Here is a 14,799-nt window from a genome sequence, read left to right on the forward strand (position 1 = left end):
TCTGGACTGTCGAAAGGTATGCTCTGACTCTTAGCTCAAGATATCTGGATAAACCTAAAATAAATGGGGGACAAAGGCTCAAAATAGGAACAGATTTTACTTGATTATTGCTATTTGTGATGGAATACATTTTCTGAAACAGAGGTGTGCGTGAGAGTGTGAGTGAGAGTGACAGTAAAGAGGTTTGCATACCTCTGGACCTTTCAGCTGAAGAATCTGGATAAAACCTAAAAAAGGAACAAAGCTTGAAAAATAGGAACAGATTTTAATTACTGCTCTTGTAAAATTACAAATCTGCATAAATAGGATTTGCGTTAGTATGAATTTTCTGAAGAAAATTTTAGTCTGAAACTGAAATGTATGCCATTATTTAGTACCATCAATCTCCATTGACTGGCAACAAACTAAATGTTTTATGACTAAGGGACCAAAAAATAAAAGTATATGCCTGGATATTTTTTTAGTGTTATATTTTGGATGTAAAATGCTTCCTCCAACACCATTAACTACAGCAAGTTTGAAAGATTAGGCGGAGGAACTGTTTTACATCAAAATATATTTAAAAAATTAATACAGTACTTAAAAAAAAAAAATAAGTACAACACAACAATTTTACAGAGTGCCCATTCTCTAAGCGCAATAATGCCTCCAGGATGTGTGTTAATGTGTAATTAATGCCCTTCCAGGGGTGTACAGGCCATCTGCCATGGTCGGGCATTAATTGCACATTAACACACACACCCTTTCTGGCATTATTGCTTGCTTATTGTGCTTGTGCGATTGCCGGTCCATGAAAAATTGTCTTACATGAAACCAGTCCGTGGTGCAAAATGGTTGGAGACCACTGTTCTAAGGAATATGCTTTCAGATGTTATGACCATAGCAGATAGAGAGTAGCATGAAGAAGTTTCTTTTTAGAAAGTGGAAGATAGAATTGGTGAAGAATTTTATGTTTATGCCATTTCTTGTAAAGGAGAAGTGTTTGTGGGGGATTAATTAAATGTAAACAGATCTGAAAATGGATTAAAAAATTACAGATTTTGACAAAATATAGAAATAGTGAAGTAGTATGGATCCACTGTCTAGTGATGTCCTTCAAGGATGCATCTGCAGTCTTTACAAATGGGTTGTCTTCCAAAGTCTGGGTCTGGCTGGTGTCGCACTTCACCCGACATCATTGCGGCAGTTATTAAAGGCATCAGCCGCGCCATTTTCCCAGTCTTTCTTGCCACGTGGCCAAGCAGAAGCTGTTCGCATAAGTGCGGTCGGTCAGATCCAGAGATTACTACAGACTTCTATAAAGAAAGTTAATAACTGTTTATCTTGTGGGAAACAAATACCTCATAAAGATTTCACTCCTATTGCATACATTGTTTAGGCCCAGACCACGGCGTAGCATCTTGTCTAGCCTGTGCTTTTTTTAACCCGGGCGACGCTTAGATCTTTTAACGGGCGGGCTTAGAGGGCGTCGTGGACTTTGCTGAACAGATTTTCAGCTCGATTTTGCCTACATTATGCCGTCGGATCCTCCGACTAATAACCAAGAAACGCAAAAAAAGGACCCTTTTCGCGGTCGTGTCTCTGTTTAAGCGGTTCTTTCTTCAGCCGATAACTTGCCTTCTACCGAGGCCTCTTCTAACCTGGTAGAAACGGCTTCTGAAATCCAACCTTCTGTTGCGGTTTCACAGGATTTATCAGACACCATCCCCTGGATATTTCTACCCCTGCACGTGGAGCTGCTAGGCCTCCTCCAGCTATGTCTATTAAGGCCTTTGCCAGGGCTAAAGCAGCCAAAGCATCAAAACCTGTGCCTGCCAAGCCCCCTCTCACAGGCCCAGCACGAGCTCCGATATGCTTTCATTGGCTGAGGATCTCATCTCTTTAATTCGTGGAGCCCAGCCTCATCCAGACAGGGCCTCTCCCTCCTCCAGAAAAGAGGCCTAGAGCAGAGCCCCTGAGCCAGTATCCACAGATGATTCCTCTGATCACTCAGAACATACAGACCCTCCTGAGGCTTCTTATTCTCCTTACGAAGACTCTGATGCTGAGGAGTCCATCCCTTCAGCCTCTCCTCCTGAGGAATTTTCCTTTGGGGAAACTTTGCATGCTATGAGGGAACAATTTCAGTGGCAGGGCCAAGATTTCTCAGACTCTAGAAAAAGGCTTAGGACCTTTCTACATTTGCCACAGCATAGGCCTTTAGCTATACCTCCAGTTCTTTCTGTTGTTGATGATGCATTTAATGATGCTTGCACTGCTCCTGATACTTTACCTCCGGCTCCTGCTAAGCCCGATAGGTACTACAGGGTCCCGGACACTCATCACCATTTATATAAGACTCCTTTTGCAGATCCAGAGACTATCTCCCAGGGTCCAAAAGCTGTAGCAGCTACTACTTCTAAAAACCCTCCCTCTGAAAGGGAATCCAGGTCCTTAGAGATGGGGTAAAAAGTTTACACCTCTGCTACTTTGTCAGCTAGAGCTTTGAACTGCCAATTTCATATGATTCAATATCAAGAGTTTATGCTTGACCAGTTGACTAAAAAGCTGTCCTCTGAAGAATCTTTAGATAAAAAGTATGTTCAAGAAATGGTACATAACATACAGCAGGTTAGTAACCATTCTTTAAAATGTGGCTATGATGCACTGGAATCTTCCTTTAGATCAGCCATGACTGGCACAGTTATCAGGAGGCATGCATGGTTGAAAGAACAGGCATTACCAGACCATGTCAAATCTAAGCTTTTGGATGCACCTATGGACAAGGTCAATTTATTTGGTTCCCCTGCACAGCAGGTACTAAAAAAGATGGAAGAGAAAGCAAAATCTGTGCAAACAGTGAAAGATTTCTTGCAAGTTCAACCTCCAAGGTTTAGCAGGAACTGGCCCTCCAAGAATTGGTCCTTTCCAGACTCCTCTAAGGCACAAAGAGGCAGGAATAGGCGCTCTAGAGGCAGAAACCAATCCAGGGGTGCCTACAGGGGTCGCCAGTGGCAGGGTAACAACCAGGATGCAGCCACCACCACTACAACAACTCAATCACAGTGACTTGGCGGTGGCAGAACAACTAGAAGCACCTTTAGGCGGAAAGCTAACCTTATTTTCAAGAAACTGGCACTGCATTACAAGAGAAAAATGGATTTTGCAAACTATAGACCAAGGTTACAGATTCCATTTCCATACAGATTCCATTTCCATACTCTACCAGGAAAGAGAGGAATGCCGAACCTACCACCTACTCAAAGGACAGAAGCTCTAAAACAAATATCTCAATTATTAAAAATGAGAGCTGTGGAAAAGGTACCATCTATGGAGCAAGGGAAGGGATTTTACTCCAGACTCTTCCTGGTACCAAGAAAAGAAAACAAATGGAGGCCTATTCTAGATCTGTCCGCTTTAAACACATTCCTCATTGTTCCAAAATTCAAAATGCTGACCCTACAGCAGCTTCTTCCCATGCTGGGCAAGGAGTCTTGGCTGGTAACTCTAGATCTCAAGGAGGCATACCTGCACGCCCCCATAAGACCAATTTGCAGAAGATACCTCAGATTTCTTGCAGGATCAGAGCATTATCAATTCTCAGCATTGCCCTTTGGCTTATCTACTCGCCCAGAGTGTTCACGAAATGCCTGGCATCAGTAACATTGCAGACTTCAGGATTCAAATCTATCCCTACCTGGACGACTGCCTGATACAAGCGGACAACAAAAACAAACTAACAGAAGACTTACAAAGAGTCATCTACCTGCTGCAAGCCCTGGGATATACAGTCAATACAAAAAAGTCAAGGCTGATTCCATCCCAAAGAATAACCTTTCTGGGTGCAGAACTGGACACATCAAAACAAATGGCATTTCTAACTACAGAAAAGAAAGAGCAACTTCCTCTCTACTTCTTGGCATTAACAAAGCAGAACCATTTAACTGCAAGAAAAGTGCTACAAGCTCTAGGCTTTATGGCATCCTGCATAATATTGGTCCCTCATGCCAGGCTGCATATGAGAAAGCTACAGTGGTACCTAAAGAATTTGTGGTCCCAGCACCAGCACAGCCTAGAAACCAAAATTCCAATGATCCCATGCCTGAAGCAAGAGTTCCTATGGTGGGCTCAGGCCTGCCAATCAAACACAGGATTGCCCTTCTGCAAAGGTCAACCAAGACAAACCATCACGACAGATGCCTCAGACCTCGGTTGGGGGGCACACATGATGGGCAAGTGCATTCAAGGCCTATGGACTCAAGACCAGCTGCATCTGCACATAAATCTAAAAGAAATGATGGCAGTAAAATTGGCAATCCAGGCATTCAGACCTTTTCTCCAAGAAGGCCAGTTGATAAGGACAGACAACACCACAGTTATGTGGTACATCAACAAACAGGGAGGCACACACTCATACCCTCTATGCCGGCTGGCACTGGACCTATGGGATGTGGCTCTGAGCTACAACATTCAGTTACAGGCAATTTATGTACCAGGAAGGAAAACATTCTAGCAGACATATTAAGCAGAACTACAACAGATGCCCACGAATGGATGCTGCATCCGGACATCTTCAAAACCATCACAAGAGAATGGGGATTACCACAAATAGACTTGTTTGCATCCCCATTCAATCACCAGTTGAAGAAATTCTGCACAAGGACTTACCACCCACTTGCTTGGAAGGTGGACTCCTATCTTTCAGTTGGAAAAGCCTGACAGCATACACCTTCCCTCCACTTCCTTTGATGCACAAGGTGCTTCTGAAGATCGATCATTCTGATAGCCCCAGACTGGCCAAGACAACATTGGTATCCACTGCTGAGGAGCATGTCCGGGAACAAATATGGACACTGCCCTGATCCCATTACTGCTAACACAGAACGACTACAACATCCTGCATCCAAACCTAAAAACTCTGCAGCTAACTGCCTGGAACATTACATAACAGCAATTAACCCAAATTTATCCCAAAGGGTTAAAGACATAATCCTGGAGGCTCGACCTTCAACAAGAAAGAATTATGCAGCAAAATGGAAAAGATATCTCATCTGGAGTACTGCAAAAGGGCAAGATGTGACACTGGTGAACATAGCCAACATCCTGGAGTACTTGGCGGAGCTCTTCCATACAGGCCTGTCCTACTCTTCCATCAAGATACATGCATCAGCTATTTCAGCAGAATACAGCTTGGATCCTCCTGTCTTCTCGCATCCTCTGCTCAGACAGTTTCTGAGAGGAATTAAAAATGTAAAACCTCCCAGGAAACCTCCATTGCCAGCATGGGACTTGAACTTTGTGCTAGAAAAACTGACTCTTCCTCCTTTCGAACTAGCAGCAACAGCAGAATTACAATACTTATTCTGGAAGACTGCTTTCCTGCTGGCAATAACTTCAGCAAGAAGGGTCTCTGAACTACAGGCATTAATGGCAGTGCAACCCTTCCTAATCTTCCATCAAGATAGAGTGTCCATGAGAACAAATCCTACATTTATGCCTAAGGTGGTATCCAGAGTATCTTTAAATCAGGCTATCCACCTTCCTACATTCTTCCCCAACCCACAGAACAGGGGAGAAAGGCTCTTACATACCTTGGATGTACACAGACAATTACGCTACTACCTGGACAGGACAAAAAACAATAGAAAAACTGACCAGCTTCTGGTAGCATATGCAACAGGAAAGGAAGGAAAACCAATTTCTAAACAGACAATCTCCAAATGGATAGGAAATTGCATTCGATTTTGTTACTCCTACCATGGAAAGAAAACTCCAGAGAACATCAGGCCTCACTCCACAAGGGCTACAGCCACTACCACAGCTTTCTTGTGGCTACCAAGGACATTATAGAGGCTGCTACTTGGACCTCCGTGCATACATTTGCCAAGCATTATAACTTACCTCTATACTCTAGATCCCGTGCTGGTTTTGCCACTGCTGTTTTATAATCTTTTCTCATTTCCTCCTCCCTAGTTTTAGCTATGGTATTCTACCCATTTGTAAAGACTGCAGATGCATCCTTGAAGTACATAGTACAGTTTTGTACCTACCATAAATGTAGATGTCAACCTCCTTCCACTCTGAGGTACTCCTAGGGTATTTACCAATCTTCAGCTAGCTTGGGGGGATCTATTATGGTGTATTTGTTTGTATATATGTACATACATGCTTATTTTATGTGTTTGCTCTCTACTATTTGGAAACTTTGGCATTTATCCAAATTTAGCCATCCAAGAGGGCACCTGGCATCTGGGGCAAGAAACACTGAGGTGATGCCTTTATAAATAACTGCCGCAATGACATCGGGTGAAGTGCGAAGCCAGACCCAGACTTTGGAAGCTGCCTGATGACAGGACAACCCATTTGTAAAGACTGCAGATGCATTCCTCTCGGACATCTACATTTATGGTAGGTACAAAACTGTACTTTTTCTTTCCTGGAATTATTTATGCTTATATTATGTAATGGTGCATTTTGGCCAAGATCTGTAAGGTGGATTTGGGAACATGGTCTATCAGTGAATAATTTGTATTCAGATGTGTTTTCATCAAATCCTAGTCAATAAATTTGTTTCTAGCCACATTGACTTTTATAACATTCTGGGAATTGTATGGTTAAAATGTGCAGTGTAAAGGTTTAGCACGTTGGTCATTGTCTTGTTCCATGATAGTAAAGCCTCAGAATTACTGTGTAACTGGGTAGTGTGTGGGGTGAAAGTCTCTATTTTGGATGCGAATGGACAAATCTCCTTTGCTGTGTTGAGTTGTATTATTTTTAGTGGGGGGGGGGGGTTCATTCATAATATTTGATTGTAATTTAAAGTTTTATCTGAATGTGGCTTACTGTGTTTAACAACAGTTCATTTCGTTTCATTTTTGATTGTGCTGCAGTTCAGCAAGTATTTTGCAATAAGATGTTTTCAGAGTATAGCAGTTTGTAGTTTTGCTATAGATTCATGGGATTTGATTGTGAAGAATGACTTTGCACAGGTCTTTCTGCAGGTTAACTTTTCCTGCCAGGTACCCTGAACAGCTTACTGGTATAGTGGTTGGCTTCTCTTATCAGTGCTGACGGTCTTTTTTCACCACTGTTTTAAGATCATTAGCATTTAGGTATCCACATCATGCTTTTCTGTTTGAAGTTGTATAGCAGATGTTTTTTTCATGTAGAATTAACTTTCAGCAGCATCTTGGGCGTGGCTATTAGTGGGAGAAGTTGGTAAGTGTATATATAATTCAAACTATAATTAGTAAAATCACTCACTGTTGCTTTACATAACCTCCTCCTATCACATCCTTCCCATTTATACTAACCTATCCTAATCAGCCCCCCTTTATATTTACAGTTGAGCTAAACACATGCTTTTACTTCTTACTGCTGTGATTTATCAAAAGGATGCTGTCCCAAATTTTATATAGTGTTTCTGTTGCTTTTTCTCATTGTTCTCTTTGTAACATATTAATCTGTATGCCTTGAATATTGTTGATTATTTTTGAAATGCACAATTTTTAACTGTTTCTTATGTAATGTGTTTCAAATATTTTTTTTGTCTCTATTAAGTGGAGGTTTTCTCCCTGGACCTCCACTGAAAATGGGCTCTTGTGACCCATGCAGACTTTTCCAGTAAACACTTGTCAAGGAATAAAAAGTAAATAAATAAAACATCTGACTGGACATTTTGAAGGGGCAAGTCTTTCACAAGGCTGTTTTAAGTATACTGTAACGTGTATCTTTTTATGATATCTTCTGAAGCATGAGGCATGTGAATGATAACAATTTGGATTTAGGTTGGAAGACTAAGACTAGAAAATGACTATCATTTGCCACCTGTGATTATGAGCTCTTTCTAGAAAAGACAGAATTACTGCTGCAAGAAACAACCTCAGATCTCTTACACAATTGTTTGTGAAAGTATATTCTTGAATGGTAGATGTTTTTTATAAGTTAACAGGGAAGTGCAGTGGACTGCTTCTGCCACTATTTCCCTATCAATGACTTTTTTTTTTTTTTTTCAGTTTAGATCACTCTTTTTTGGCTCCGTTCTGTCACAGAAAACAAGTTCCAATAAAACGCTGTTGGGTCAGGAAGTGTTAGTATCAGCCAGTGACAGTGAAGAGGATGCTTGAGAAGATGCAGAAATCACCAGATCTGTGAATGGCAACCAAAACACCATTTTCCTGTTTGTTTTTACAGTGTTATGGTTCACAGTAATGGATGGAGCATGGACATGCCCCGCCCGGAGTGTCGTACTAAGATGGGCACTTTGAAACTGGGAAAGCTGAATACAGAAAGGTATAATCATGTGGGATTGCTCCTGCAAGCAAGCAGTACAAGAAGAGGGAGGAAAAAAAGGAGAGAGAAAAAAAATATCTCGTGACCACTTTTGTAGTTAGCAGTTTTAATAGACCATTGTTGGCTTTGCAAATGTGGATTATCCCATTACAGATAGTGCTGTACAGAAGTGTCAAGTTCCATTATGACAGCAGCTCTGAAAAAAAAACCTGCTAAAAATTAGGGAAAATAAGTACATTTCTCTCAAACTGTGCTACAAAGTAAGTTCTGTGTATTACAGTTAACTGACCAAAAGTAAATGTTTTGTAATAAATGAAAGTCTCTTTTTAAACTGTGTGTTTTTTTAATTCAAGAGATCTTAAGTGATAGTCCGCTATGAGTTCACAGTATTTTTTATTTAGTTTGAATTAAAAAAAACAAACAAATTTTATTTATTTATTTTATTTTATTTTACATTTGTTGACAGGGCTAGTCTAACTGGATATATGTCCATTTTCAGTAGAGGCCCGGGGAGAAAAGCTCCAAGCATGAACAGTAAACAAAGTTAACAATATATAACAAAGACATGTATGAAACAGTACATTGGTAGCATTGGTTAAAAGAAAAAAATATAGTAATATAAATATAGAATATAGACATTATGCTAAAAGTTAAACTAAGTAAAACAAGACAGGCATACTAAACAAAGTGGGTATGAGCACAACAGAGTAAAGTCCTTATAATAGTTTCATAGTATAGTACTAGGCTATCTGCCCTAGGGCATTTATAAGCCTAGCCATAGTGTATGTGGCTTTCGCCACCCCATGTAATGATACAAAAGTGTACAAATTAAATTTAGTTTACTGTGCCTCTGTCTAGTAATGACACAGAGATGACCCCCGGGGTAAACCTATGATCACCCATCCACTCGTCAAGATTTCTCTTGAAGAGAGTCAGTGAGGGGCTCTGCCTAACATGGACTGGGATCCTGTTCCAGAGTGCGGGAAGCCTCTGGGTTATGAATCTGTCCCTCCAGCATGTCCTATTCATATCTGTGCTGAGGTTTAGATCTTTAGCTCTCGTGGCTCTGATGGATTTGGATTTTTTGAGGTGGAGCATGTCCATTAATTCCGGATTGGACATGGCCTTGTACGTCAGGCACAGATCACCTCTGAGCAGGCGGTATGCTACTGAATAGAGCTGGAGCTTCTTTAGTCTGGCAGCATATGACATATGTTGGAGACCCTTGATCCTCCTGGTGAGGTACTTTTGGGGTCTCTCCAGCTGCTGCAGGTGCCGGGTGAGGTACATATTAAATGGGGCATTGTACTCAATCATAGGCCTGATAAGGGAGGAATATAGGGGTACAATGACATCCTTTGATCTGGAGATGAATCCCTTCATGATAAGGTGGGTAAGGTAGAAGGCCTTTCTAACCACTTTGGCGACGTGGGTGTCAAATGAGAGGTCACTGTCAACTTGAGTCCCCAGGTCCCTGATTACTTTTTCCGTACTTAATGGATTACCACCTATGTGGTAATTTGTGGGTACTTTGTTTTTCCCAAAGGGGATGACTATACATTTTTTGTCTTTTAGTTTAAGGCCATGACTATGGCACCAGTCGTCTGTTTCTGTAAGGCCCTTCTGAAGGATGCATGTGTCAGCTGGTGTATCGACTATGGTGCCTAGTTTGCAGTCATCTGCGAACTTTGTCAGCTACAACCCCCCTATGTTTGCCTGCATGTCTGAGAAATAAATGCCGAACAAGAGGGGTCCCAAGACAGAGCCCTGTGGGACTCCACTTGTGACTGGCTTAGAATCTGACATAGCTCCAGCTAATCTGACTTTGTGGGTTCTGTCCTTTAGCCAGTTTGCAACCCATCTTGTGACATACAGGTTTACATTTAAGCTGTTGAGCTTGTCTATGATGCCTGAGTGGGGTATTGTGTCGAAGGCTTTTGCCAGATCCAGGTAGGCTGCATGAACTGCTTTGCCTTCATCTATGGCTCTAGTGACTGTTTCAAAAAAGTCCACCAGGTTTAAAAGGCAGGATCTGCCTTTTACAAAGCCAAACTGGGTAGGGTCAGTTGTCTGTAGGTCCCCGATGTCTTTGTTTATGAGTTCCATAATGATCCTTTCCATAGCTTTGCAGACCAGGCTGGTCAGGCTTATGGGGCGGTAGTTTCCAGGGTCTGTAGAGGTGCCTCTTTTGTGGAGTGGGACCACTGTTGCTGTACGCCAGTGTTCAGGGACATATCCTGTAGTAAGGCTAAGATTAAACAGCATTCTTATGTGCGGGTTTAGCTCCTCTAGGAGTTCACGTAGCACGCAACCCGGGACACCGTCTGGTCCCATGGATGCTGTATTTTTAGCTTTGCTGAGAGCAGCTCTCACCTGGACATCTGAGATGTCAGGGAGGTTGCATTCAGCTGGGATAAATATTTCATCTTTTGGGGGAGAAGGAGGGGAGAAATTTGCACTGAACCTGTCTGCCAGTATGTTGGCAATATCTGTGGGTTCAGTGTATTTCTTGCCGTTATGAACTAACTCTGAGCATATGTGAGGGTTTCTGTCCAGGTTTCTAACATAACTGAAGAAGGCCTTGTGGTTATCTTTAGTGTCCTTAGCGATTTTTCTCTCAAAGTTGGCCTTTGATGATTTTATGAGCGAACGTAGTTTTTTGCTAGTGCTGATCAGAGATGCCTTCCCTTTATGAGATTTTGCTCTGTCTTGCAGTAGCTTCCTTCTCTTGTTATAAAGTTTGTTTATGGCTGGTGTCCACCAGATAGGACGCCTGCCTTTGGTGGAAAGGGTCTTGGTTTTATTTGGGATTGCATGATCCATGCATTCTTGGAGATGTCCGTAGAAAGCATTTGTGAAGGATTCAGCAGTGTGGGATGTGGTTTCCACTGGCCCAGGGGGCTTGAAGGATACCATTTCAGTCCTAAGGAGTGTAAAGTCGGCTTTTGAGAAGTTTCTCACTGTGGTCTTTTGTGCTGGGGGTGGAGTTGGGATATGAATATCTAGGGTTATTAGTTTGTGGTCTGATCTCACTAGTGAGGGGTATACTTCCGGTGTTGAGCATTTTGTCCCCTTGTTTTTGCTGATCAGGTCAAGTGTATTATTTCCCCTTGTGGGGGAGGTGACTAGTTGTTCCATCACATTTGAGTTGATGAATTCCAGGAACTTTTGGGCTAGGGTATTGGGGCTTGAATAATGCAACCAGTCTATGTTTGGGTAGTTGAAGTCTCCCAATATGATGGTATTTGGTGAGACATTCATATCCTTCAATGTCTTCAGGAAGGCTGAATGGAGTTCCTGAGATTGAGAGGGTGGTCTGTAGCATGCTACAAGTTCTATAGCAGTTTTGCCTACGGTTAGTTGCACATGGATGGTCTCCAATGCTTCGTGCGTTGCCACTAACCTGGAGGTTATCCTCTTACTATGAAAAAAAAATAACAAGATTTGGAGGCCTGGGTTGGAGGTCTAAGTTAGGGGAGTGGGGAAAGGGGTATGAGTAGGAGGGGAAATAGATTTCAGTCTGGGTTAGCACAAGGTCAAAGCCACTGGGTTTTAAGATGTTCTTTAATATGTTTTTTGAATAGAAGTAGAAGCTAGGTTAGATAGTTCAGGAGGAAGCTGATTCCAGTTTTTACCAGTAGTGTTTGAGAAAAGTGAGTCACCAGCTTTGTTGTTAGATTGAATCGAGGAGACCAGGAGTTAATTAGCAGAATGTAGTGTAGCTAGATTTTTATATGGTGAAATCAGATTAGTGAGGATAAGGGTATTATTGGGGTAGTATAGGATCTTTTGAGTGATAACTGTTGACAGAGTATATGGTTCTGCAATTCTAGCCATCCTAGTTGTTTGAGGTTAAGACAGTGGTGAGTTTTAAAGGGAGTGCATGTAATGAATCTAGCCATGCTATTATAACAGGTAGAAAATTTGGAGATGTTTTTTGATAGGTTAGTATATATAGCAGAGGCATAGAAAAGGGTAGAAATGAGGTGGGTCTGGGCAATAGTTTTCCTGGCCGAAGGGGGTAAGGAAGGGTTTAATTCTATAGAGAGTACCAAGTTTTTTGTTAACAGACTTTATGGTGGCGTTAATATGGTCATCATAGTTAAGGCAATTGTCTATTGTAACACCTAGTAGGCGGGTGGTAGTATCTGGGGTTATGTTGGTAGCATTGTTAGGGGTTATAGAGAAGAATGGTGTGGATGATTTATGGGTTGGAGTAAAAAGCAGTAGTTTTGTTTTTTTTTTTTAGGATTAAGTTGGAGGCAGTGTTGCATAAACCAGTTTTCAACATTTTGGAAAACAGTTTGGGTGAGGGACTGGAGGGAGGCTACATTTTTAGCAGTACAGATTAAGAATGCAGGTGGCTTGAGGTATGTTCATGTGGAGGTCATTAATAAATAAGGAAAAAAAGAAGGGGACCTAAGACGGAGCCTTGTGGGACTCCAATGTTTACTGGGAGTAAAGACGACAGATTGTTATCCCAAAGTACTGCTTGTTGTCTGTTTTGAAGATAACACCTAAACCATATATAAATATATAATGCCTTGAAAAAAATAAACAAAAAAAACAAATAAACAAAGCAAAAAGGACTTGTTTTCCTGCTTGGTGGTGTAATAATAATGCAGTTGCTTGGAGAGATGGTGTTGCTGATCTGAGTGGAGAGTGACTGGCATCTTTGTGGTAACTGCTGTCTAGGTTGCCATAGTTAACTATGCCATCTAGAGCTCATAGTAGCAGAAGGTTGCCTGATGTCATTAAAAGAAGCTTCTTATTTTTGAATTCCATCACCCTCACTTATGTTATGCGACTATGAGTAAGTCATTTCTCTTTTTTTTCTGAGTCAACCATAAAAAAGGATCCTGTGGTTTTAGTTTGCTTTTATTGATAACAGAATAAAAATATAACATTCCTTTTATTTTATGGTAGCAAGAAGAATAAATGGGCAGAAAAAAACACTATTGATAGACTGGCGTATTGCAAATCAGTGACTTAGTCCTGAGAGTAGGTGGGGGGGGGGGGTTAGCTTTCATATATGGCCTTTACATTCTGAGACTAGAACACAGTGCTTACTACTACTTGGCTGTCACATTATGTATTTAATTGAGCTTTTATGATGCAGTATTGTCCAGCATCCTGTTTTACAGGTACAGTTCATGCTGTCATATGTATAGCTTGCCACTGTATGTTCTCAATTTTTAAACTGTGATAGAGGAAAAGCAATACTGCTAGCTGTCCAAGACTTTTCATCCATATGATGTGCACAAAGTTTGGTGTTGACAAATGGGGAGGGTACAGCTTAGGGAAGAGTGTTAGTCATGCTGTTATACAGATGAGAACAAAATAGTAAATGATTGAGGATGCACAGATAACTCAGAACACAGCAAAATGAGATATAATTTCTGACTTCACTGGCTAGATTATGTACTAGATAAGATTTGCAATGGATAGGCCCCACCCCTAAACTCACTCTCACAAACACACATTGTTAAATATGTCTTTATGAACTGTGTCAATGAAGACCTGTAAAAAGCCACTAAAAAAAACTTGCAGTGTTTGGTTTTATGTACTGAAATTTAAAGTATGGTCTTCTACCTTTCATCTTCCCTCTTTGGTCTTGGTCTTTGAATTCTGAACTGTACAGATAGATGTGCTGGCAGTAGTATGTGTACAGAAACCATGCTGGGGTCACTTAGTTTCTTATACTGCTGACTGTGATTCTAGTGCTCATGTACTAGAAGCTGACAGCACACTTCCTTACTGCCGCCTGCTCACAAACGTACGATGTGATAGTGTTCAATCTTGCCGTTTGTTCTTACACATGGGTTCGGAGCCGATCCTCGGCTCCGTGCCGGCCTCTTGCAAGTTCTGCATCGAGAAGAAGCTCGAGACAATCTAATACCCACAATCCCCCTCTGCCTTTACCTCAGATCTAGTTTGCCGCTGCTGCATACGCATTGTTGGGAGCTAGCTCGAGAGTCTAAGCTAAGATATAACTTTATTTTGTTATATTTTATTAGGATTCTATTTCTATTTGATGTTTCAGTATTATTCTGTATGATTGTGTTGTGGTCTCATTGAGTTCTTGGTACCGTTAACTAGTTTTATCGGTTAAATATTTTTCGGGGCCTACACCCTTCATAAATTTACCATAGTTGAGGAAACTTTATAACGGATTTGACAAACTTTAACGGATTTGACTGCATTACTGGATTTGTCTCTCTTTCCTATAATGTCTGAGAAGGTGAAGTCAGGTTTCAAGCGTTGTCAGTGTGGCCAGAAAATGTCAGTGACTGACAACCATAGTTCCTGCGTCTACTGCCTTGGCCCTCTCCACTTGCAAGAGGACTGCTCCATCTGTCACTCTTTTAGTGGGAGGGTCATGACAGATAGGCGCAGGAAACTAATGGACAGAGGTCTATTGAAACCTTCTTTCCAGGAGGCTCTGGATGCTTCTGACCAGGCATCGAAGTCCTCTAAGGAATCGAAGACGTCGGAGCCCAAGTCATCGGCTCCGAGCTCTTCAGCAAA

The 14,799-nt window shown here is 41.5% G+C and overlaps 1 protein-coding gene across 1 annotated transcript in view; it reads left to right on the plus strand.

The window, feature by feature from the left end:
* The window catches only part of RAD9A (RAD9 checkpoint clamp component A), a 1,001,807-nt gene extending 993,205 nt beyond the window's left edge, over nt 1-8,602 (plus strand). The window contains exon 11 of the mRNA XM_044082216.1: nt 7,995-8,602. Coding sequence (XP_043938151.1) covers nt 7,995-8,105 — 111 coding nt within the window. The 3' untranslated portion in view covers nt 8,106-8,602. The remainder of the gene's footprint in view (nt 1-7,994) is intronic.
* The last annotated feature ends 6,197 nt before the right edge of the window (nt 8,603-14,799 follow it).

Source organism: Protopterus annectens, chromosome 9.part0, assembly GCF_019279795.1.
Source record: "Protopterus annectens isolate FY-2018-M chromosome 9.part0, PAN1.0, whole genome shotgun sequence".
Taxonomy (NCBI): Eukaryota; Metazoa; Chordata; order Ceratodontiformes; family Protopteridae; genus Protopterus; species Protopterus annectens.